The 26,286-nt window shown below is 36.7% G+C and overlaps 1 protein-coding gene across 1 annotated transcript in view; it reads left to right on the forward strand.

Annotated features, from left to right (window-relative positions):
• LOC306876884 (unconventional myosin-XVI-like) overlaps positions 1-26,286 on the forward strand; it is a gene marked incomplete at both ends in the record, with an annotated part of 162,128 nt that overhangs the window by 52,578 nt on the left and 83,264 nt on the right. The window contains 10 exons of the mRNA XM_079428326.1: positions 1,691-1,799; positions 3,447-3,571; positions 3,722-3,847; positions 7,311-7,386; positions 11,260-11,410; positions 12,540-12,690; positions 13,836-13,946; positions 19,195-19,260; positions 21,883-22,010; positions 25,917-26,022. Of these exons, the coding sequence (XP_079284452.1) occupies positions 1,691-1,799; positions 3,447-3,571; positions 3,722-3,847; positions 7,311-7,386; positions 11,260-11,410; positions 12,540-12,690; positions 13,836-13,946; positions 19,195-19,260; positions 21,883-22,010; positions 25,917-26,022 (1,149 nt within the window). The remainder of the gene's footprint in view (positions 1-1,690; positions 1,800-3,446; positions 3,572-3,721; positions 3,848-7,310; positions 7,387-11,259; positions 11,411-12,539; positions 12,691-13,835; positions 13,947-19,194; positions 19,261-21,882; positions 22,011-25,916; positions 26,023-26,286) is intronic.

Consider the following 26,286-nt stretch of genomic DNA (forward strand, 5'->3'; position numbering starts at 1 on the left):
ACAAAGGGAAAAATCAATGTTATTTAAAATAAAATTGATTATTGTAATATTTAAACACAAATTATTATTACAGTTCAGTATTACAGTTACAGTATTTCACAGGGGTGCATACTCATCAGGGGTGAAAAAGGTGACAAACTAAACTAACCCCCACCACCCCCCGCAACACACGCATAAACACACACACACACACACTCACGCACACACACACACACACACACATGTTGGTTTTTGTGGTTTATGGGGACTCTCCATAGGCGTAATGGTTTTTATACTGAACAAACTGTGTGTGCTATTGCCCTACACCAACCCTAAACCTAAACTTAGCCCTCACAGGAGACTTTGTGCATTTTTAGATTTTCAAAAAAACACCATTTAGTATGTTTTTTAAGCCTTTTGAATTACGGGGGCATAGGCAGTGTCCTCATAAACCACCTTCATATTGTAATACCTCTGTCATACCCATGTCATTATACAAATTTGTGTCCTCATAAACCACATAAACACACACACAATACATACAATTTAGCTACCTGAACTAGTTAAATGCCAACGTAGGTAAAGGCAAGTTAATTCACATAGCACATTTCACACACAATGGCAAGCGTTTGAGCGACAACTATGGTCTACAATCAACAAGGATTGTTGTTAAGATGTTACATGAACTTAGTCAGGGCAAATAAACCACTGTAAATCTTAATTTCAGCACTCAAATTTTTGAAGCAGCTGACAGGCTAAGCGCGAGGTGTTTCTCCGTCTTGAAACAGGCTGTGATAGTGATACTAATATTACTGTACTTTAAACGGTATGCTTTACTTGTAGGTTGAACAGTTCTCAAATCGACTTCATGTCAGAGTAATAGCTTACTGATATGTGAGACAAATGTTAAGGCCGACACTGAGGAGCATTTTTGCAAAGCTATCGCAACCATAGACTCTAAAAAAAGATCGCAACAGCAGTCTCACGCAAAAAAAAAAAAAAAAAAAAACACAGCAGCCTCATGCGGTAATTACCATTTAAACTGGAACATCATAATTTACAGCAGATACAAATGCATTCCATCCGAAATATGGACAGTTGCCTGCAGCGTCTAAAAGTTAGGCTTCAGGTGTGAGATTGGTTGGATGAGGGAAAGAACATTAAGGTGAGCCAATCAGAGGCAGAGTAGGGCGGGTCCATTCCTTTGACAACAGGGGAAAAAACGCTACAGATGACGTGACCGATGACTCGCAGATACGATGATGACTATTTCTTCTCTAATACGTCATCTAGTTTATTTGATGACCACTGCATATTCTGATTGCATTCATGTAACGAAGTAGCTATTCATGTGTAACCCTGCATCATGCTTTTCTGCTCATCTAGAGTCTTATCACGGTCTGGAGTCTCTAGAGACCAGACACTCATAAATCACATCACCCGCTGCCACCCAAACACTCGACACCAAACCGGAGACCCTATTAACCTGCCCTATCTTAATGAGTTAGTTAACGCACAGTTTTCTGTTAATGTAGCTCATCCCTGTGCCTGGGGAATGCTGGGAAAGTGTGATAATTGGCCGTAGTTTATCATCGATTGCAGACTGATGAATGGGGCAAGAGGGACTCCATTTGTTTACGTCTTGTTTTGCTTTATCTCACTGCCATCTTCCCCTTTCCCCTCTCCTTTCTCCATCTCACCTCATCTGAAGACTGGAGTCAACGTGCTCCTACAGGATGTGAACGGGAACATTCCACTCGACTACGCCACAGAGGGGACAGAAACCAGCTACATCCTCATTAGACACCTGGAGGAGAATGGTAGGATCCTTCTTTCATTTGGTTCGTAATTTAACAGTTTTATATGACTACATAAATGCATAACTAGACCTGGAGATTGTTGAACAATGTACACTACCATTTACAAGTTTGAGGTCGGTATTGATTGATTGATTGAAAGAAAGATAGTATATACAGTCCTACTGTTCAGCCGTGTCGTTTAACAGTCATCCGCTCTATCAGCTCACATGCTGGATTCAGTAAGAGTTACTTTAGCCTGCGAATCAATCAGTGAGATCCAGAGAAACAGACACACTTCTCTGCGGGCTGCTGTCACTAAGTTTGTTTATCATTACAGTCAAGAATCTCAGGACAGCCTACTCCACATCTTCTGTTATGCTGATCTGATGCTTTGTCTAATAGAGCACTTTTTCCAAGTGGAGATGATTGGTTGCCTCAGACATGTGAAACTGAATAATACATTCTCCATTTGAGACAAAATGAGGACACAGAGAGAGATCCCATTGTAACGTAATAAAAAAACGTAATATTAATATGTAATTTAAAGAAATAGTTTAATTTAGCTCAAAGGGAATCACTTATGATTTTCTAGGGATTTGAACAGAATCAGTGTTACGGCGATTCACTGAACGAGCCGTATAACAAACTCTGCACTGAATATTAAAATACAAAATATAGTGAAAACACTATTAAACAGCACAGTAACTAGATCGGCAGATTAAGACATTAACTTGTGAGCAGAAAACACAAGATACTTCTCTTTTCAATATAAATAAGACTTTATTTATATAAACCTAAGACAAACTGATCTAACACATGAACACACGCATTCACACATTCACACGTTGCAGAAAGTGAGGAAAGGATGAGTTTAAGAGAATGAAAATGTGAAATCCCAAGTTTACAGCAATATGTTCAATTGCATAGATCTTAACAACCATCAATCATGAGTTTCTCAATGAGGCTAAAATTTATATTAAATACACCAGTTCAGTTAGAACCTGGAGGTTACTTGTTTGCTTTGCCTGTGTTAAGGGGTTTCCTTTGTGTCGTCGTTGTCCTTGCAGACATGGGGGTTACCCGAAGTGTCTGATTGGTTGAGAGTTCAGTAGTCGTTGAAGTGACATCTTTGGAAGCCAATGGAGTTGTGGCTGGTAGAAGTTTTGAGGTGGTCACAGACTCCAGTTGAACTCGGAGACGAGGCGTAGCGGCAAAACTTAACTGAGTATCATGCTTTAAATGTTTCTTCCAATCAATTCTTTGTCAAATGCATCATAGTCTTGTTATATAAATCAGGTGTGACCATCAGTCTTGATTACTTGCAACAAATTTGACATTCTCCTTCCTGAATTGGAATTATCAAATAAGTGTTCTTTTGTCTCAAGGTTGTAAGCTGTTCTGTGAAAGAGGCTTGCTGGTTAGTTTGCAGGCTTTATACTAGTTGGAGCTAGGAATCTGATTTACGACGTCCTGTTTCCTTGGGCCTCTCTGTGGGATTTCAATGTTTCAATGTTCTGATGCTTCTTAAATTTGTCTGATTCAGTCTCTGATATCCTACACCATCTTGTCTGATCCCATACAGAAGAGCTCTGTCATGTGACTTCTGTCCTGAACTCCTTCTGTCCATCATCTGCTTCTCACTTCTTCACCTGTCTGTGTGTTTGTCAGGAGTGGACATGAGCTCTATGCACCAGATGAAGACCCAGCGCTCATCTACCATGTTGTCTGACGTGAGGCAGCTGGTCAGCAGAGGGGGCAGTGTCAATCAACAAAATGATGACGGGGTCACGCTGGTGAGAAAATACATCAATCCCAAAATGTGTAACGGATCGCTGATCTCTAAATATAGCACAGTCTGTGTAATGTGTACAGATAGTGATTTGAATAGGAAGGCTTTTGGACAAATTGAACATCACATGTGATGTGTGTGTCTGTGTTTGCAGCTACACATCGCCAGTGCCAGCGGTTATAAGGAGGTGGTGTCCGTGCTGCTGGAGAGCGGGGCAGACGTCCAGGTGTCTGACAACAGCTTCTGGACACCATTACATCTGGCTGCCAAATATGGGCAGGTACATATCATTACATGGCATTACACGTCATTTCATGATGGACACTGACTTTCGAAATCACAATTAAATAGGGACTAAACCAGGGCTTTGCAACTTTAGGCACATGATTGATATATATGCATTTGTTTTCTTTGGGTATTTTGGAAAAGTATTTACATGCCAAACCTCTCTGTTCAATTCAATTCAATTCAATTCAATTCAATTCAATTCAATTCAATTCAATTCAATTCAATTCAATTCAATTCAATTCAATTTAATTTAATTTAATTTAATTTAATTTAATTTTTTAATTATAATAATTATAATTATTATTTTATTTTATTTCTAGCAAATTAATATAATTTATTTGCATGGCAAACTGTCTTTTGCAGTAATTATTCCTTTAATTAAACAAATGTAAAATAAATGCATATCTATTACATATAATATACATATACATTTAATTTGCAGTACTAATAAAAAATAAAAATAAAAAAACATGCAAATAAATACACAATTTTCATAGCACTTCAAATTAATATAAACAAACAAAAAAAACCTAGAAATTTTAAAAAAAAAATGTATTTAATTTATATATTCATTCATGTGTATAGCACTACAAATTAAATGTAACTAAATAAATGTAAATATTTTTAAGTTAATTATTCAAAGTATTTACATGCTAAGCTATCTCTTGCAGTAATTCCGCCTTTAAAGATGTAAGTATAATAAATACATATTACGTTAATCCATAGTGTTATACAAATAAACAAAAGTTTTATTTTAATAGAATAAATAAATTCAAATTATAATATTTTGAAGTGCCATACAAATTAACAAATGTATACAATAAAAATCATTTATTTATTTATTGTTTGTTTGTTTGTTTTGTTTACTTCTGAAGCACTTGGTGTCAAAAAGTCTGCTGACCTGGACAAAACAAATGTTCAGGCTAATTTGAATTTGCATGCGTGTAATTTGCTATATTTCCTGTGCCTTTGCATTTAGCCATTTTATCAGATTGCTGTTCACAGTCAGTGGAATGTATTGATATTAGAGTTATGGTAGACCAACTACAGTTCATTAATTCACCGTCCCTTCCTGTTTCTGATTAATGACACTTCAGCGTTGCATTGATCTTACCAATTCTCAGCCAGATTGACTCGAGCTTTGAGGATCATTTGAAGTACTAATGTGTTTTATACGAACACATTAGTACTTGAATAACAGAGCTTGCACCAGAGGAGATTGATTTCTAGAGGAAAGGACGAACCTGCTGACATGGTCAAATATTTGATAATGTTTCAGGTTGCTGATGAAGATAATTTTCCTTCTTTCTTCTCCTTTGTTCTTTTCGTCCCTCAGGATACTCTTGCCTACATACACACCTTTCTGTTTTCCTTTTTCCTCCCCTCTTTCTTTTCTGAGGTTCAGCTTTTTAGTTTAAGGTATGTGTATGGTTTAGTTTTTCTTTTCATTATCCATTTTCTTCCAACATGGTGCTGGAGCGGAAACTTCAGAGCCCTAATGGGACATGGTGATAGATACAAATATGAGGTGGAAGGAAAAAAAACTATCTTGTAATTCTTTTGTGTTCTCTCACATAAGTATTGCGTTTCACCAAGAAAGTTTGCATTCACTCACAAAAGCAGAACACATTTTTTTTTTTTTTCATTCACATGTTACAAATGCAAAGTTTCTTGAGGAAATGCAATGAGAAGTAATAAAAGAAGGAAAAAGAAGGAACAAAATAAAATGTGTGTGTGACTTTACTGTTTTTACAGTATTTCTGATCAAATTAATGCAGCTTTGTTGAGCACGAGACAAAAATAAATCTTAGTGAACTTCTGAACTGTACTGAAAGCAAAATCTGTGACGTGTTATTTTGGTGACAGATCACAGTATTTATTATTGTGGTCAGTTACTTTATCCCCTGACTTTTAAATCAAATCAAACCATTTTGGTGGAAAAGGTCTACAGGACCTCGAGAGATACGAGAGAGAGAGTTCAAGACTATACTCTTCTACTATATTGCTGACAGTTACAAAAATCCTGTGGCTGTGGTAGATATGATATTATAGTAATCATAAATACAATATCATGGTACTGAATGGTTCCTATCTTCTGTATATCATTCCATATTCTCAAGGTACTTCAGCCAGTACAATGATATTATCATGGCACTTGTCCAAAAAGAATTGTATTAAATACCAAATGTAATTAGCGTTTGTTAGTGGAGGGTGTGTTTAATCTGTAGTCTCACACACCTACACACACACTCGCAAATAATAAACACACTCAGAGGGATGTTTTCTCTGCCCACATCTATAATTCATTGCAGCAGGGCAGAATCTCTCTCAAACACACACAGACACAGACTGCAGATGGTCGTGTGACTCAGCAGAGCCATGCCGCAGTCGCAGATTCACTTCAGATTGAGCATCGGCATACACCATCTGAACATCTGGAGACATTGTACAGTACATGCAGTAAACACTGGAGAGCCCTGTAAACAGGGTGGAAATACAGTATTACACCTACCACCAATCAAATTTTTGTGTGTGTGTTTTCTCTCTGATATGAATTTAACCATGAAGAGCTTCACAAAAGATAAGATGCACATTATGAACTTAAAAGCAACCCAGGTTTGCTTCTTGAAATTTCACTTTTATGTTTTATTCCTTTTTCATGGATGGATGGATGGATGGATAGATAGATGAAAATTTTATGAACTAATTAATACAAATTAAACCCTTAATAAATGAATAAATACAAATTAAAGTCATAAAATTGATTGAATGGATGAATTAACATACCCCAAATAAATAAATAAATAAATAATTCTAGCTATAATTAAGGAACCCAATAGTCTTTGCTAAAATTTCTGAATCTTATAAACTACTCAAAAGTTATAGTTATGTCTGTAAGCTGAGATGCATATTTAACATTAAATTACACACTTAAGCTTTAACCTTGTAATATTGCCATTTCTAATGAAGTCAGCCATCTGGCAAGTTATTCTGTTGTATTTACTCCCTAAAGCTGTTTTGAGTTAATTTTGGACACACGCATACATAATACATCAAAACATGCTTTCATGTCATACATACTATGCACACACACAGTCACACACACTTCTGCTGCACGACTCCAGTCTGAAACACAGTGATATAGTGCCTGTCTGTGTGTGCGTAAAGCAAGCAGTGGCACAGTAACAGAATTAAAAAGACAAGTAAACAAATGCAGATAAATATGTGTGTATCTGTGTGCAGGCTGCAGCTAATGAACACAGTGCTCAGGCTGTGAATGTGAGGTGTTAGCATGTGTTTGGTGCTGGAGGCAGGAGCAGAGCTGATCTCGCAGCTGATGTTGTAGATTAGACTCAGAGCTGATGGATGCAGATGTCTTTAAGACGTGACCTACATCTTTTAGTATTCTCTTTGAGTTCCTCTCAAGATGTGTGCGTGTGTTTGTGTCCATACAGACCCACATTGTGAGCCAGCTGTTGAAGCACAAAGCAGATCCTACTCTTCTGAACTGCAACCAGGACAAGCCCTCAGGTACAAACACACACAAAAACTGCACTCGTGGTCAACCAATATGAACTTTTCAGTCACTGATGTTGATATCTAGGAGGATATATTTAAAATATATATATAAAAAAATATATAATAATACAAATATTGGTAACACTTTATTTTAGGGTCTCTTAACTAGTTGTTTATTAACATGCATATTACTAGAATATTAGCCATTTATTAGTACAAATTAAGCACATATTATTGCCTTATTCTACATCCCTAATCCTACCCAATACCTAAACTTAACAACTACTTTGCTAACTAATAATAAGCAGCAAATTAGGAATTTATTGAGGGAAAAGTCGTAGTTAATAGTGAATGTGTTCCCTATTCTAAAGTGTTACCTAATATTGAATATTAAAAATAGACTTTAGTTTCCCCCGTTTATTACTTAAAAAAAAAAAAGTCATTATTGAGTTTTTTTTAGACTTTAATAATAATATATATATATATATATTTTTTTTTTTTTTTTTTTTAACTAATATTCTTCTTATTATTATTTTTGTTGTTGTCGTCATCATCAGACTTTCATTATAATATACAAACTCAAAAAATTCTACTCATACTACTCAAAAATATCTGTAATTCAGTGAATGTAAGGCTTTTTTATTTTGCAGTACATTTATGAGAATTAAGGAGGAAATATGATACAAATTTTACCAAAAAAAACAAAAACAAAAATGGTGTCAATATGGGATTCATTTCTACAAAATGTGATTTGTCTATTTTTTACTTCATTAAAAATTCTTACTGATCTCAGACTTTTGAATGGTGGTGTAAAATTACTGTAACAAGACATCTTTAGAGTGCCAGTAAGTACCATGGTGCAGTATTTTTGTTTATTTTTTTTTCCATATTATATCTTATTTTATTTTTTTTGGAAGAGTGAAATGTTATTCTCTAAAGTCAAGTGCACACTACTAAACTGAAGCTTGCTGCATCTCACAGTTTTGTGTCTTCTGTCATGTCAATGTGCGCAGTATAAACATTACACTAGCTGTGTCAAAGCAAAATCATCTCCCAGACTAAAGCTACGGTCCACACTCTCATGAAGAGTTGTTTCTTGACAACATGTCATCGCACAACATGGAGGAAGGGTTTATAGTCGTAATTTACACTGATTTGCACAGAATTGGAAAAAGAAGCCAACAAATATGGATGAGATTGCAACTTGAGGAGATGTGGGGAGCAATATTTTTGGGGGGGATTTGAACGGTAGTGTAACTGGTATAACCACTGATCTATATAATGACTTTATTATATGTTAGTGCTGTCAAAATTAGTGCGGAGCAGTCAAAAATATTTTCAGTTTAACAAAAAAACATTAAAGGGTCAGTTCACCCAAAAATGAAAATTAGTCCATGTTTTACTCACCCTCAAGGCATCCTAGGTGTATATGACCTTCTTCTTTCAGATGAATCCAATCAGAGTTATATTAAATATTGTCCTTGCTCTTACAAGCTTTAAAATGACATGGGCGGCTGGTAGTGTTCAACAGTGCAAAAGTAGTCAAATAAAGCGCATGCATCCATATTAAAACACGCATCACAGGGCTCCGGGGGTGAATAAGGCCTCCTGAATCGATGCTTTTGGTAAAAAAAAATCCATATTTAAAACAATATGAACAATTTTGTGTAACTTCCACTATCTGTCGTACGCGTGTTCATGCGTGTCTTTCCGGCAGATGATGTTGGACGTAGGTGTAGCGCATGAGCCTGTGAGTCTTGCAAAAACCGACGTTTGTTCACAGGAGCCAATGAAGCAAAGTTTCCTTACTTTACCAAAGGAAAACCAGTCTCCTGTTTGCCTATATCGAAATCCTCTGACATTTTTCTTTACAAATCCTCGTTTTAAGCTTCTAATTCGTGAGCGGCGTTTTGTTTTGTTCCCTCTCCATCACGCTCGTCACGCGTTCGTCACGAATGTCTTACATCATCCGTCGGAACGCTTCCGCCTACGACAGTTAGCAGAAGTGAAAGAAAGGTATTTATATCATTTTAAATATGGATATTTGTGTTACAAAAACGCATCGATTTGATACAGGAAGCCTTTATTCACCCATGTGATGCACGCTTTAATATGGATGCATGCGCTTTATTTAACTACTTTTGACCTGTTGAACACTATCATTATAGAGCTTGAAAGAGCCAGGACAATTTTGAATAAAACTCCGATTGGATTCATCTGAAAGAAGAAAGTCATGTACACCTAGGATGCCTCGAAGGTGAGTAAAACCTGGACTAATTTAAAGTTTTGGGTGAACTAACCCTTTAAAATATGAAATGATTAAATGCCACTGCCAAGTCAGTAAGTTTTGATATGTAGACACAGACAGTCACATATTAATGACACAAAAACACCAGTTTCTCAATAACCTGTTTTTTTGCAGGTAAGTTTCCAAACCATAAAGGAACTGTGTGGGAGTTCTGAAATGTTGTCATAGCAGATCAAATTCTTTTTTTTTTTTTAGAGAGCAAAATCTTGTTTCTCATTATATTTCCCTTTAAATCTCTTGGCTTCAATTAGCTGTGACAGTAGTTGTTATATTAGCCATCCAGAGCCACAGGCTAGTGGAAGCAGTTTCACAGACATCAGCAGAGAAGCAAACAGAGAAAGATTGAACTGAATGAATCTGCCCAGCTATGAAATATTCACACCCGACAGAAAGCTCTAGAGAGGCAGAACAGTCTAACACACATAAACTCAGGGGCACAAGTGTGTAACACATCCCTGACAACTTTGGTTTCAGCGGTATTCTGTGTGAAAGTCATAGGGATGTACTATATATTCTGTAAAATTAATAATAATAATAATAATTCATTACATTTATACAGCGCTTTTCTGCTTTTCTAAGCACTCAAAGCGCTCTACATTGTGAGGGGTGGTGTCTCCTCGTCCACCACCAGTGTGCAGCATCCACCTGGATGATGCGACGGCAGCCATAGTGCACCAGAACGCCCACCACACACCAGCTTACTGGTGGAGAGGAGACAGAGTGAGATAATGTAAGATTTCATTCTGTCGCCATGCTGCATGGCTTGCAGGAGCATCAGAGATACTTGTGCACCTCATGCTAAACCTCCAGTGAGGTGTTCATTCTCCTGACTCTTCAGACTTGCTCTTCCTCCTCTCCACGTCTCCTTTCCCCAGCGCTCCGCATCTCAGACTCCAATCAATAGCTCATTCTAAGGCTTAACTCAAGGATGTCTGGGATGAAACGTAGAGCATAGAGAGGATGAAAAGTGAATCCATTCTTTTCACTTAAAGTCTCTTTAGAGAGCAGTGTATATATCTGACTTTCCAAGAGAAAGTGTATGACTGGAGGATCTTTCTCTTGGGTGTCCCTCTTTCTTGGTAAGAAAGACAAAAGGCTAGTTCCTTATGGTTCCTTTCATGGGGGACGGATTATCCTACTCCCCGTCCCCCAGTCGGAGCACAGATGGATCAATCTGCAGCAGGGCTCGCAATACGGCCACATCCATGTTAGAGACAGCAGGGGCTGAGCTTCAGAGGGAATGAGGGAGTAAATCGATTGGGCCCCAGGGAAAATCATGGCCCAAAATGATATTATAAATGCTGTCTTTAGTCACTAATAATTGTCATATTTTGTAGAGATGGAACTGTTTGCCTTCTCTATGAAAAAGAATAGCTTAGCCAAAAATGGAACTTTAAATAGTTATATTTCTAATCTAGTGTTTCTTTCTTTCCTTGAAAAAAAAGAAAAAAAGACACAAATTCATCTATAAATGTATAATTCTCTTTTAACCTTCTGTTAGAACTGAACAATCATTTCTGACTTGCAGTAAGATGATTAATACATTGACCCACTGTTTTAATTTTAATTTTTTACAGACATAGCTGCTACTGAGCAGATTGCAGAGATGCTGATGAGAGCAGAGGAATTCTGGGTACAGAGACAGACAGACCCCTCGGCTCTGCCTCCACAATCAGAAGAGCACTGCACAGAGACTAACCAGGACAGCAGCCTGCCTGTAAAGAAACCGTATGTACAGTAGTTACAGACTTCATTTATGATTCAGAGAATGTGGTGCCTGTCCATGGATTTGAACTCGGTAGAATTTGAAAAGATTTACTTAGTAGGTATATAGTAAAATGAAAATTCAGAAATTAACAGGGGCTGGAGGGGAAAAAATGCCACCGAAGTGAGTATAATGTCCCAAAATTCAAGATAAGATCCCAGTATGAGAACACATTCTGTACATTTCTAACATGGTATAATTATAGGTTGTTCAAAGTTTTTTTTTTTTTTTTTTGCTTCCTCTTTCCCCAAATATCAGCACAGTGAATTAAAAAAAAAAATATATATATATAAATAAAAATGTCAATCAATAAAATGTTAATAAGCTCCAAGAAATACACAGTGGTGTTTTGCCACTGAATGAATCGGCGATTTTGAGCGAATAAGTTGAGTAAATGATTCAGTGACCCATTTATAAAGTCAGTTACTTGCTTCATTCCTGAATGAATCAGGCATTTTGAACAAATCGTTTAAATAAATGTTGCAATGATGTGGTTTTGTTTTCATATTTAAAGTACCATTTCATTTTTTGATAACACTTTATTTCGATAGTCCACTTTAGACATTCCACTAACAGTAAGTAACTTTGCAACTACATGTCAACTAGCAGTCATTAGAGTATTAGTAGACTGTCTGCTTAATATCTTCTAACACTTTATTTTGATGCGTCCACAACATACAACATACTGAGTATGAGAAACTATGCAAGTAAATGTCAACATATTCTACTAACCCTAAACCTACCCTAACAGTCTACTCTTAGTTGCAAATTAATGAGAATTAGTTGACATGTAGGTCACATGTAGTTACAAAGTTACTTATAGTTAGTAGAATGTCTAAAGTGGACTATCAAAATAAAGTGTAACCCATTTTTTTTTATCATTTTTAATGTCTATATTCAACATTTTAAAGCATTCTTATAGCATTATAATTGTAATTGCAACATAAATGCATTTATGCCACCTCTTAGCTGCAGTAAACATTGTTTAAATACACCTAAATGCTACTTTAAATGCAGGTTCTATGCCACCATTTGAGTTCAAAGATGGATTTTGTTGATATTGATTTCTTAATTTTTTTCTTCTTTCTTCAGGGCTACTATGGCTTTACCCATCTCTAGGAGGGACAGTTTGTTGGAGAAGGAGGCCATGTTCAGGGACTCAGGAGGAGCTCTCACACAGCAGCCTTCACTTGATAACGGGCTGGACGAAATGTATCCCAGCGCTGCAGGAAAACTGGAGCAGGTCAGGAGAGTTGGGAACTTCTGGCGAAAATTGTCCTTTAAAGAATGTTTAAAAATTCTAGAGTACATACTATGGTCATAGATCATGCAAGCTCTGTTCCAAAACACAGTGACATACTTACATGTACGGTACAACATTTAAGGCACAATAATCTATAAACTGAACAGATACTATACATTCACTTCTACAAAGGAATTGTATTTTGTACTGATCTTGCACATTCAAAGTGATTTGTCTTGTTCCTAAAGAGTAATAAAGAGAAATGAGTAACATCTAATACACTTAAATCCTGTTGTAATGGGGCGAACAAGACATGAGACCTGCAGATCCGTTTGCAAGGCTTTATTCAAAGGCGAGGTCACAAAACAAGCAAGGTTCATGCAATGGCAAACAGGAACATCACAGGCAAGACAAAGAGTAATCCTAGGGCAAGCATGGGTCGACGATCAGCGAACAATATCCAACAGGGCAAGGCAGAGAGATAATCCAGGTACACAAGCAATAGTCCAAGAGAGGTGCAAACAGAGTCCGAATAGCAAGGCAAAGGGTTAATCCAGGAAACACGGGCAAGAATGAAAACACACAAGGCAAGAATATGACAACTAAGTGGGCTCCGTAGAGTAGCTATCGCTAGGAGAGTGATATACGCTGTACAATAGTCTGCAGTGACTGAGAGGAAGTCCAAGGCTTATAAAGCGTGTGTGATTGTGTGATCAGCTGTGTAATCAGAGCAATGCGAGATTGGTGACAGCTGGGTGTCGTCAGTGCAATGGATGATGGGAATTGTAGTCCAATGGTGAAGTGCAACAGTGGTGTAGTGCAAGAGTCCATGCGGTGAGCGGATGACCTCTGGTGGTGAGTGAACGGAAGTTCATGGACCGGATTCGTGACACCTGTCTTCCCATGGCAGGTTGTGGATTAATACATTTGAGAGCGTCCTGTGCTATTGGAGAGCAGCAAGTAGAATCAGGCATAGTTTGAATGTAGAGAGCCTTAGTAATCTAGGTTGTTCCAAATACAAATGCTGTTAATTTGTTTATGTGGAATACAAAGGAGAATTTTATATTGCCTTTAAAATACATCGTAATATTTGAATAATTTGAGTATTTTCGATTTCATAATAAGAAATGTGTTTTGTGTTCCAGGTGAAACTGATGCCTCCTGCTCCTAATGATGACCTTGCTTCCCTCAGTGAACTTACGGACAGCAGCCTGCTCTACGAGATGCAGAAGCGCTTTGCTAATGACCAGATATATGTACGTAAATGCATAAACACATATACAATCATTGGGGCTATAATGAACCGTGCAGTTGGTTAATCAGAATGATGTATTAACCATGTCACTTCCTAAACTGAGAATAAACACACAGTTAGGAACCCAACCCTCAGTCTAGCCTGTTCAGGAAGAGCCTTTCATTCTCTATCTAACCCACCCTGAAGGAGTTGACGTCCGGATTCTGGCTCTGTGGTCTTTCACCAAGCCATCCGGTCCAGTGTGCCTTTCTCACACACACACATGCACACGCACACGCACACACACACACGCACACACACATTGCTGCTGGATCGCTTGTCTTGAGGTTTTGGAGAGTGGCCAAGGCCTCTGTTTGTAGCGTGGCCAGGGACTGGTGTTTGGATGGCAGCCCTTTAAGTCTCACTGTGTTCAGGCCAAAGACTTGAGCCAGCCCTGGAGAGATGAAAAGACATTCTTACATTGACTCTCTGTTGACGGCTGCTGTCGTTACTGCTACTGCTACCATAATGGCTGTTGCTACTATAAATCTTGGCCACTGGCATTTATTGAATGTCTTGATGCCACTATAACCCTAAAGCTCTAATAACTCAATTATTCTTGATTCTACAGTATCTCTGCCACCATGGATACTGTCAAAACCATTACTGCTAATATTTAATTAGGGTTATTGCTCAAAAGACTGGTAGTTGAGTTTTATATGACTGTTTATTACTGTACCTTCTTCTGATTCTCAGAAATGAACAGTCTGTTTTGCTGTTGACTTTTATGAATAATATTAGTTAATGATGGGCTTACCTTTTAATATAAGTGAGTATCAATGACTTGCCTACATAATGAAAAGACATAGATTTATATAGCTGGGTATTATACAGAATATTCTTTATCTATTTGCAAACATTTTTGGTGGCATTTGCTATAATAGAGCAATATAGTGACTATCACTGTTATTTTAATGTTGTTTGTAATTTGGACCAAATAATATTAGACTTGTTCATTATTAATATTTTATATATATATATATATATATATATATATATATATATATATATATATATATATATATAATTATTATTTTTTTTTTTAATATTTGTGAATCTGTTAAAAATCTATGCTTAGAATTGTCTCATAACCTTTTTTTGCGTCAAACTTTCACAGAAGTCTTCAGTAGGTTATTTTAAAATATTAACTAAGTTTTTGCCTCAGTAAACTCCTAATTTGCTTCTGATTAAAAGTTAGTAAGGTAGTTGTTAAGTTTAGTTATTGGGTATTATTAAGGGATCTAAAATACGGTCATACAGAATAAAGCATTAATATGTGCTTTGTAAGTGCTAATAAACAATATGCTAGTAATATGCATGCTAGTTAATAGTGAGAATTTTTGAGGCCGATCACTGATGGTTAATCACAGAAAGCAGATACGATCACCGATACCGATCTTTTTAAAGCCTTTTACACCAGGTTCATGCATACTCCGTTTGCAGTGTTTATGCAGTCCATGTGCGATACATAAGTGGTGCAGAAGCAGCTTTCACACTGGAGTCTACAACTGATCCATGGCTGTTTACCACAAACACAACATTTATCCATTATTTTGATTTCAAATCCAAACATTGTTACTTGATTTTTCAGCATTGTGATTCTTTTTTTTTTACACAGTACAGTAAAACAGTCTTTCATAGACATGTTTAAATGCAATAAATATAAGCAACACATTATTCAATGCTTTTTACTTTTGCATTTACTTCTAGATTTATATATTAAGTTGCTCAAGCAAGTGGCAAACATTTAAACTACTTATCTTACGTTATCACATACATTAAAACTTACCATTGACAGAAACAGTCAGCTCTACTGTCTTTTCTTTTGCATTCAAATCTTTATTACAAGCAATCCTGCGTTCATGAAGAACATTGTTTTCCCACGAGTGCCATCTACTATTGCCTTGTTAATCTAAAAGTGCTCTTTTCCTTTAAACCTAGCCAAAAAGCCATATGTGTTCACTGTGAAACACAGTAGATTTTAATTATATGCATTTGTAGTGCAATTACTATATTTTCATGTCAATCCATGTTCATATTTACCGCAAACAATGTGCTGTTGCTTTAATTAAGTGCGTGCAGCACAGCAAACTCGGTGCGGAAACGATCGCTGCACTGCTGCAGACGCACCACTCCTGGAAGGCACTGCCGGACCGCAACAGTGTGTAACCATAATCCATTAACATGAGTGCGGAAAAATACGCACCGCATCCATATGTGTGTGCTCTTCGAGTGTGCATGAGCACACAGTCTCCAGGAGAACCCGCAAGTTCTGAATGGTTAAACACTAAGAAGAATAAACAAGAAATGCAATTTAGAAATTTAAGTGATGATGCAACACTGCCTTGATTGTGACCTTGCACAATTCCTGTGTTATCTGTGCAGTGTGCAGTACGCTTATAGTGCAGACGCGATTTAATATGAAGCCATTTGAAGCGCAGTGCCGCAACGCGTCTAGGACAACTCACAGGTGCCCAAAAACAAACCTACACATAATACTTTACATTTGCTTTAGTGATTAATTATTTTATGAATGCTTTTATGTCAGAAGAACAATCCTCAACTTGGACAATTCTGTAGAGCATCCGTTCTTACATGTATACACACCCTCTCTTAATGTCTGTTATTCTGTCTTGACGGAGGGTTATCTTTTCTTGTGAATCAATGAAAATACGATTGAAGGAATACATCTACCTCTATATTCATCTCCCTCCTCAACGTGGATTATTTGAGCAGGCCTGTGGTCTATGGCTGCACGCGGGCAGTAATGCCTAGCAGTCGACTACACACTGTGCTCGTTCATGACCGGAGCCAAATCTATGCTTAATGGCTGCTGCTATTCCCACACTTTACAATGAGGCAAAATGAAGTCTCCCTACTGAGGCCGATATGGAGGGAGAGAGCAGAGATGGGGTCTTTTGTGTAACTCTGTAATGGGGTCTAATGATGTGTGTCATTACGGCAATGATGGATAGAGATGGTGATGGTTACTGATCGTTTAGCGAGAGATGGAAAGAGTGAGAGATGTCAGATGCACACTTTATAAGTGGGGATCGATCCATGTTCCCCTCAGAAGATGAGAAGTCCAGTCTTATGATGTTAGTTTAGTTCATTCACCTGTAGATATTCTCTAGTACCTCTGAAGAGTAATGCTCTGATCTCAGTTTTTGTAAGTCTTGTCATGATAAATGGGTAAAGCATGTTCACAAACCTCTGAGAACAGGTCCAAGTTTGCCCGTATGTCAGTATTCATCAGATGTTCTGTGAAAGATTTGTGAAACTGACTCTAAAAGGTTACTGACCTTCAGGGTGTTATTGAGAGCACACTAGTATAACACAACAGCAACCTAGTCCTCTATTCCCAGCAGTCGGCTTAGTGATAACAGGGCTTGTAATAGAGTAATCTGACCAGGAGCGAGAATTGAGGCTGTGCAGCTGACCCTCTTGAGAGATAAATTAGCAGTTAGCCTGTACTGATGCCCTCAGGACTCATGAGAACCAATGTACTGCAGCTGCAGGAAGAATTATTATCTGAAATAGCAGATGCCATAATAATTGACATGGAAAATGAACTTAGCCACGCATAGCAGAGACATGCTTTGTAATCAGAATGTATTCCTGTACTAAAGTAATAGCTCATAATTTTATAGAAAACAGTACTGTTCAAAAGTTTGGGGACAGATTTATTTATTTTTATTTTTTGGTGAAAAATTAAAACCAAAAACCTTTTATTCAAGGAGTTAAACTAAAACTAAATTGATTAAGTGACACTAACAACTTTTATAATGTTACAAAAGATTTGTAGGACTTTTGTTTTGAACTTACTATGTATCTTGAAAAAAGAAAAAAAGTGTTTCTTGCAGCAAATCAGAATATTAGAATGATTTCTGAAGGATCATGTCACGTGACACTGAAGACTAATAATGCTGAAAATTCAGCAGAAATACATTTAATTTAAAATATATTAAAAAAGGTAAACAAGTATTTTACATTGTAATAATATTAGACAATTTTACAGTTTTTACCAAATAACTGAGCATAAGAGTGGTGGGTGGTGGTGGTGATGGCGCAGTGGATAAGACACATGCCTTTGGTGTGAGAGACCCGGGTTCGAATCCACTGTGAGACACCAATGTGTCCCTGAGCAAGACACTTAACCCCTAGTTGCTCCAGAGGCGTGCGACCTCTGACATATATAGCAATTGTAAGTCGCTTTGGATAAAAGCGTCAGCTAAATGAATAAATGTAAATGTAAGAGTCTTATTTCATGAACATTAATAAATCTTACCAACACCAAACTTCTGAATGGTAGCATAACAAATATACAGTTCTACTTGTGGATATCTAGATTACTAGCTACCGCAAACGAAACTCTGATTATCTTTCAAATATTTGACGCCATTAATCTTATAAACACAAAAGAAGAAATTTTGAAGAATGTTGGTAACCAAACTGTTGCTGGTAGCCATTGATTTACAGTGTATATATATATATACACTGGACAAAATTATAAACGCAACACATTTTGTTTTATGAAGTATTGTTCTTTTAAATACTTAATTTCCAGGATTTCAGAAATAAATATGTATGCAAATTACACCGAAGTACAACAGTTACCGTACGGTGTTAGGGAGTGCTCAAAAAAGGGTTTAAACGCTGAATTTTTAATCGATTTCTTCTCGTAAACTCAGAGATGTGGATTCGGATGGCAATTAAATTACCACACGACCTTGGTGTTTGTCAAAAAACAGTAGGTAATTTGGCCGGGGATTTTCACGGGGGTGGTGAGAGAAAAACACAGACGTCTTGGATTCGGACGGCATTAAAATCACCAACTACCTACCCCCTGTATATGGTGAAAATCACTTCCCCCTGATCACGTCCCCCTGAGAAACAATTACCGTCCAAATCGGGCTTTAGACATTTGAGAGAAAAGTCTTAGATCTTTGAGTTCAGCTCATGAAAAATGGGGGCAAAAACAAAAGTGTTGCGTTTATAATTTTGTTCTGTGTATATATGAAATATAAAATGTACCGTCTTTTTTTTTTTTTTTTTTTTTTTTTTTTTTAACAGTAAACATGACAATATTTTGAAGGACACTGTTGTGCCTTTGACTACCAAAAGTTGTGTACTGGTTTCAGCCAGTTCTTGCCATTAGACTGTGAGCATGTTAATTCTAAAATTGTTGTTGTCTTTTCAAATTCATTCAGACCTACATTGGACACATTCTTCTTCTCATCAACCCTTACAAGGACCTACCCATCTACTCTAATCTGGTAAGTACAAAGTCACACATTGTTTGTTTGTTTATTTATTTCATTTCATCTGTCTAGTCATTTTAAGCTGTTCTCTTGTTCACACTCTGTAAGCACAGCGCTGCACTTCCAGTTCAAACAGGACTTGATCTTGTGATAAATTAATTGACAGTGATACTCAACATACATCGCCCACTTCCTGTGCCCTCTTCATCTCCTTCATCAGATCTCCACTCCTCCTTCCTATATTTATTTTTGTATCTTCCTTCGGGTTGTTAGAGGTTCTCAAGTTTAGCGTCCGTCCAGCCCCGGCTGTCGTCCCCTCTGATACAGCTGGCTGTCCACAGAAAGGCAGAGTTGAGAGCACACTCATCAGGGACACACAGCATGTGCCACCCGCCATTAAGAAAAATAAAAGATGACAAGATGACCATCTGTCCACCGTAACGCTTTACTGGCACGTGAAGGGGAGCAGAGGAGTATAGATGAAACACACACCACACACACTTTACAAATGATATGCAGTGGGTCCGTTGTGGCGTCTGTCCCCTGTTGGCCCCCTGCATCAGAGACACATTTCAGGCATGATTTCTCCTGTGTGTCCCCCAGACTGGGGCCCAGAGTCAGAATGACGCACTGAGAAAGAAGGACATATGTACCGTCATCTGTGATGGTCTCAGACCACCATCATGCTCGTGTTACATCACCTGACCCCCTTTATCACAAACCCTGTATATCGTTCTCTGTCCTACAGTACAAAAACTACATCTTGTCCCTCTAAGTTTCATGTTTCCCATCAGTTGTTTTTTCAGTTTTTCATGAAAATTTCATGCTTTTTTTTGTTTTGTTTCTTTTAAATGTCAATTTTTTTTTTTTTTTTCTTTGTGTGTGTGTGTGTGTTTTGATTAGCTTTTTGTTTGGTTTTGTGTTTTTCAAATTCAAATTCAAAATTGCTTTATTGGCATGACTGTAATAATACAATATTGACAAAGCTTGGAATACAGTCATGGCCAAAAATATCGGCACCCTTGGTAAATATGATCAAAGAAGGCTGTGGAAATTAATCTGCATTGTTAATCCTTTTGATCTTTTATATAAAAAAATCACAAAAATCTAACCTTTTATTGGATAATAATAATTTAAAATGGGGGGAAATATCATTATGAAATAAATGTTTTTCTCTAATACACATTGGCCACAATTAACGGCACTCTTTCTCTAGTTTTTTGCTGTTCATTTTGTTTTGTTTCTTTTAAATGTTAAATTGTTTATTTTTGTTGTATTTGTTTTTTGTGTTTTAATTAGCTGTTTGTTTGATTTGTGTTTTATTTTTTGGTTTTGTGTTTTCTGTGTGTATGTTTTTATTTGTTGTTTTTGTGTTGTGTTTGTTTCTTTTAAATGCTTGTTTTTGTGCAGTTGTGTGTTTTGTTTGAATTCTCTTTATTTGTTCAGTTTTAGGTTTTATTACAGTATTGTTGTTGTTTTTGTTTAGTTTGTTTATTTTAAACTTTTTTTATTTGTTTTGTTTTATTTATTTGATTGTGTTCTGTTTGAATTTATCTATTTATTTTCCCCAAAAGACCAAAGAAGGCCCTTTGGCACATATGGCACATACGGTATAATGCCTGTTAAGGCTGCAATTTTCATGATTCATACACAGCTTGTGTCTCGCTCACTCTTCCTCTGTCCTTCCTGTGTCCTCTATGGCTCTGTCATACAGCTTATGTGTACAGTATGTATGCTGTGTCTCAGTGGTAAAGGGTAATGAGATCTCAGCATTAGCTTTTTTTCTCAAATTGGCCTAAAATTTTGCTTACTCTGCATGTCACAAACATACTAACACACATAACCTTTCCGTTTCTAACACCTATAAATATAGCCAGATATTAAATTTGCAGTGTTGCATGAGTTTTATTCTTGCTGTGTGAGGATATACTTTACGTTTTGGGCTTTTAGTCACGCACAGAATTCAAATCTAAATATGGCATCTCGCTAAGGCCTCCTAGCTTAATTATTTCACTTTTTGCCAGCCTGTGTTTAGATTAGTATTTCCTGCGAAAGATACCCGTGTTTGCATGCCAGCAAAGAACAGCATTTGAGCAGAATTGAGGTTTTGTTTTGTTTAATTAAATTTGCATGAAATCCACTTTGCTCAGCATGTTGTTTTCAGTCACCTGGACAAGAAACTAATCTCTGTGCAGAAAGTGGATATAAATGTTTAAATAAATGCAACAGACAAGACCAATCACATGATGCAAATAAATGTAAAAATAAAGATTAATTAGTCATAATATTGCAATGACATCATTGCTGTTGATTACATTCTGAATTTTTTGTTTTAACATTACATTTCTTAAATTGTTTGAGTTCAACCATTGCAAAAGGTACTGTAAAAACAGATAGCACAGCTAAGATGCAAGACATACAAAATAAAGTTTTAAATGTCTAAAGAGTGTTTAAAGAGGCTTTACATTAATTGCTTCAGGTTTAATTAACTTTAGGAGCTTAATGCGCAGAGGTTTAGAACTAATCCTGACCAGAGCGCTCAAAGAATATCAATGCAAACACTGTAATGAAGTGCACAGGTCATGGGAAATTAGCAGTTTTATACAAATGTGTAATGTGTCTCTTTCTGTCTCTCAGGTCAGTCAGTTGTATCTGAGCTCCAGTGGTCGTCTGTGTTCCTCTCTCCCACCTCATATCTTCTCTTCAGCTGAGCGCGCCTATCACATGATGCTGCAGGAGCGACGCCCGCAGTGTTTCATCATCAGGTGCCGTCCACTGACATGCATAACACTGTCACACTTGTCATACATAATTCACATTTTCATGTTTTATTTGCACAGTCAGTAGCTTTTTTCTTGATCCAGCAAGCACTATATTTATATTGTGTGCATTCTTATATCAGGTTGGCTTCATCAGTAGGATGGTGGTGATTCCCCTTGAGGTGGATACCCGATTACGCTCTAAATCACAAATGCATGTCCTAAAACTGTTGGCCTTAAACTTTCATGTGGCTCTAAAATAGATGATATCCACTTAGGTAGCTTTATCACTGCTGCAGCCTGACAGCTTGGGCCCAGTTCCCAACAGTGGTGACCTTCACTGTGTTATACTTAATGTGCCAAGTTAGGAAGTTAAAAGCCATGGGAATCTCCAATCCTGTACAAATGATGAAGCTGCCTGGAGTGGGCAAAGCATCTCAAATACAGTGTTAAACTCTGGGGCATCTGAAAATGGGGATAATTGAAAACAGAAAATTATACATTTCATAAAAGCTTCATCAGATATACTGTAAATATTCATCAGGGGAATATCTGGGTGTTTTGAAATTCTAGGCATAGAGAAGTTAATTAGAGAAAGAAATTAATAGAATGTTAATAATTGTATGGCTTTATAAGGGGTACATTTTTTAACAAGCTTTTACTTATTTTTATTAAAATGTTATGGCATTTTAAATGTTTTGTTAAGGCCTACATGTTTAATAAACTTAAAAAATAAAATATTATTTTTTTTTGCTAACACTATACTGAAAGGGTCAACATTTATTCATTGATTTACAATGAACCACACGTTTGTTACACGATTTACACATTTTTGCTAACACTTGATAATAAAAATAAAATGTTCATTTTTAGTTCATGTTAACTTTGGTCTATTATGTAATATTACCATATAAACATATTGATTTCAATAATTTATTATTAAATATAAAAAATTAACACTCTAAGATTAATAAATGATTTAGAAGTATTTTTCATTGTTAGTGTTAACTAACGTAGTTAACTAATGTTAACAAATGGAACCTTTATTGTAAAATATTTTATTTTATTTTTTATTTTTTAATACCTTACCTTATCCTGCAATCACAAATTACTGAAAAAATAAAAATAATTAAAAATAAAATAAAATAGTAATGGATATTCTTTGGTTGAAAGGTAAATAAACCACAACACATGTCCAGATGCTCCCAAATACATTTTCTACCTTCTGTCATTGATGCACCAGCTTGTAGTTTGGTAATAGCGGTCCGCAGCTCAGTAAGTGATCCTGTGCTGATGGAGAGGTTCAAATGATATTGTGCTAGAGATGCTCGCTCCCTTATTTGGGAGATTCCTGCATCACCTGAGTGGTTCTCGCTAAACGCTGTACTGGAGACAAATGTGCTGGGGACGGTGTAAATCCAAACCTGTTAAAAGCTCTCAGTGAGATTAATGGATGCAGGGGCAGCGGTGTAGCCCACGCTGTGTCCTGCTTTGCACTCTGGCCATCTCTGATTGCAATTAAGTCCTGTTTCACATTCTGGAGCTCCTCCACTGGCCCCATCCCAGTTTCGCTGAGCTAGAGAGGATCCGACAGCTACTTTAATGCCCTCTCTGCGTGGGCTATACATCACACCAACACACACACATACACACTCGCCCTACAGGTGAGCGCAGATCACTACCACCATGCTCTAGTGACTACAGAACCAGGGAAACAAAAGTGGTGGAATGCTAGTTCAAGGGGCTCACACACACACACACACACACACACACACCTACTCGCTACTGGCTCAGGAATGCATTGCGCCCTTGAGTTCAATTACAACCCAGAATGGATTTCCCAAAAAGAAATGGAAAAAACGGGAAGAAAAAGCATCAGACCCTCCAGAAAATGATTAGTGGGAGGCCAAATGACCTTTAAAAACCATCTGCTCGGACTGCTTTTCTTCCATTCACTCTCTCTCGCGGGTCTCCGTTAGGATCCAAGCTCTTCACACCGCACGTGGAGGCTGTAGTTATCACCATGAGCTGTTTGACTGTGCTTTATGGCTCATTTTTAAGAGATCGTAACATTGAACTGTGGAGTAATTAATAAAGTCACTGTACGTCGTCAAGAATATGAAGTGGAATGTATGGCAGTAACGAGACAAGATATATGTCTACCAACACCCTTGTTAGATGGTGAGCCATAGTGTGGATTAACACCCTGAAAATATATAAGAATATCAATATTAATAATAATTATTAGTATTATCAATTATATATGAAAAAGATCATTTTATTGGTATTACAATCATTTGTAACTTTATCTTGACTTGTATATGTCACTTTTGATTAATGTAATGCATCTTTGCGGAATATTAATTCCTTCTTTGAGTATTAATTTCATTCCCCTTATATACTTAAGATAATGCACTTTGGTTGAGAGCGAGAGAAAAGGTTGATAACAATGTACTGTTTCACCCAATATTTGTGAGTCTTTAGCTCAGCAGTGTTCCAAAGTTAAACTCTGTTGGAGTCAGTTGCAATTTTGGCATCTGTTGTTTGCTAGAATGAGGGTCTGTTTCAGTTAGGATGATGTAGGAGGTTGTCAGCAGTATCATAAAAAAAACAGCCATAGTAGATTTGTGAAAAGTTTACTTTACATTTGTTAAAAGTTTAGAGATGATAAGCTGCACAAAAAATAAAAACAGAAGCATAAAGGCAGTATATGGTATAGATATTGTTGAGAAAAGTGTCTTATAAATAAAAGGGAAGAACAAGTGGTTTGAGCAAATCCCCAAGTGGAGTATACCTGAATACCTGCTTAGGAGAGAGATGCCTGCAGGCCAGGCAGAGGAGAGGGATCTTTAGTCTTGAGTCTTGAGGCTTTTGATGGTATATAGCCGTAGGCTGACTGTCATCTCATACGATAGCGAGATGTGGAGAGGAGTGAAACAGCTCCCTGACCTACTGTAAGATCTCCCATTGGTAAACATAAATCAGGCTGACAGGAGCACACATTCACAGTGGTGGGTCGCCAGGGGTCTTTGAAGAAGCTGCTCTCTTGATTTGTTTTATGTGTCTTTACATTGAAAGAAGAACTTTTAGGTTGTTTTGAGAGTTTTTCAACTGCTCTCTCTTGATGAATCTGTCATAAACATCTCCATGTTACATTTCGCACAACTGTTGTCAACATTGATAATCAGAAAATCAGAATATTACAATCATTTCTGAGAAAGGATCATGTGACACTGAAGACTGGAGTAATGATTCTTAAAATTCAGCTTTGCATCACAAGAATAAATGTGACCATGGAGCACAAAACCAGTCATAAGTAGCACGGGGATATTTGTAGCAATAGCCAAAAATACATTGTATGGGTCAAAATTATTATGCCAAAAATCATTAGGATATTAAGTAAAGATGTTCCATGAAGATATTGTAAATTTCCTACCGTAAATATATAAAAACTTGATTTTTAATTAGTAATATGCATTGCTAAGGACTTCATTTGGACAAATTTAAAGGTGATTTTCTCAATATTTTGATACTTAGATTCCAGATTTTCAAATAGTTGTATCTCAGCCAAATATTGTTCTATCCTAACAAACCATACATCAATGGAAAGCTTATTTATAAATCTCATTTTCAGAAAATTGACCCTTATGACTGGTTTTGTGATCCAGCATGTTCAAATATATTCAAATGCAAACCAATATTTTACAATATTTTCAGTTGTAATAATATTTCACAATATTACTATTTTCTTTGGGAAAACATGCAGAAAAATCACTGTAATTTCTAGTAGTTAAGTACTTTTATGTCATGGTAATATATATTGTGCTGTCTTTAACATATGATTTTTTTTTATATTAAACTGCGATCCACACCTTTATTTTCTCTCTCTTTTGTTTGTCTCTCTCTGTCTAGTGGAGAGAGTGCTTCTGGGAAGTCTGTGGCCTGTAAGCACATCCTCAAACACCTGGCTGCTCGCTCAAGTCCCAAAGGCTTCGCTTTAGAGCCACGAATGAAGCACGTAAGTCTGTCTGTTCATCACACACAACATACTTCTGCTGCCTGACAGTAAGCATATTTTACATAAAATACTTCTGACTCTTGTAATCAAAATCATCTAGTCCCCATATATACTGTACATACATACATAAAAAAATAAAATAAAACATAGCTAAGTAAATAAAATCTTTTTTTTTTTTTTTACATTTACAAATAATTAAACATAAACAGTAAGATACTGCACAATTGGATTTATAATTAATAATAAATCTAATAGAATTGAGAT

Source organism: Barbus barbus, assembly GCF_936440315.1.
Source record: "Barbus barbus genome assembly, chromosome: 11".
NCBI lineage: Eukaryota > Metazoa > Chordata > Actinopteri > Cypriniformes > Cyprinidae > Barbus > Barbus barbus.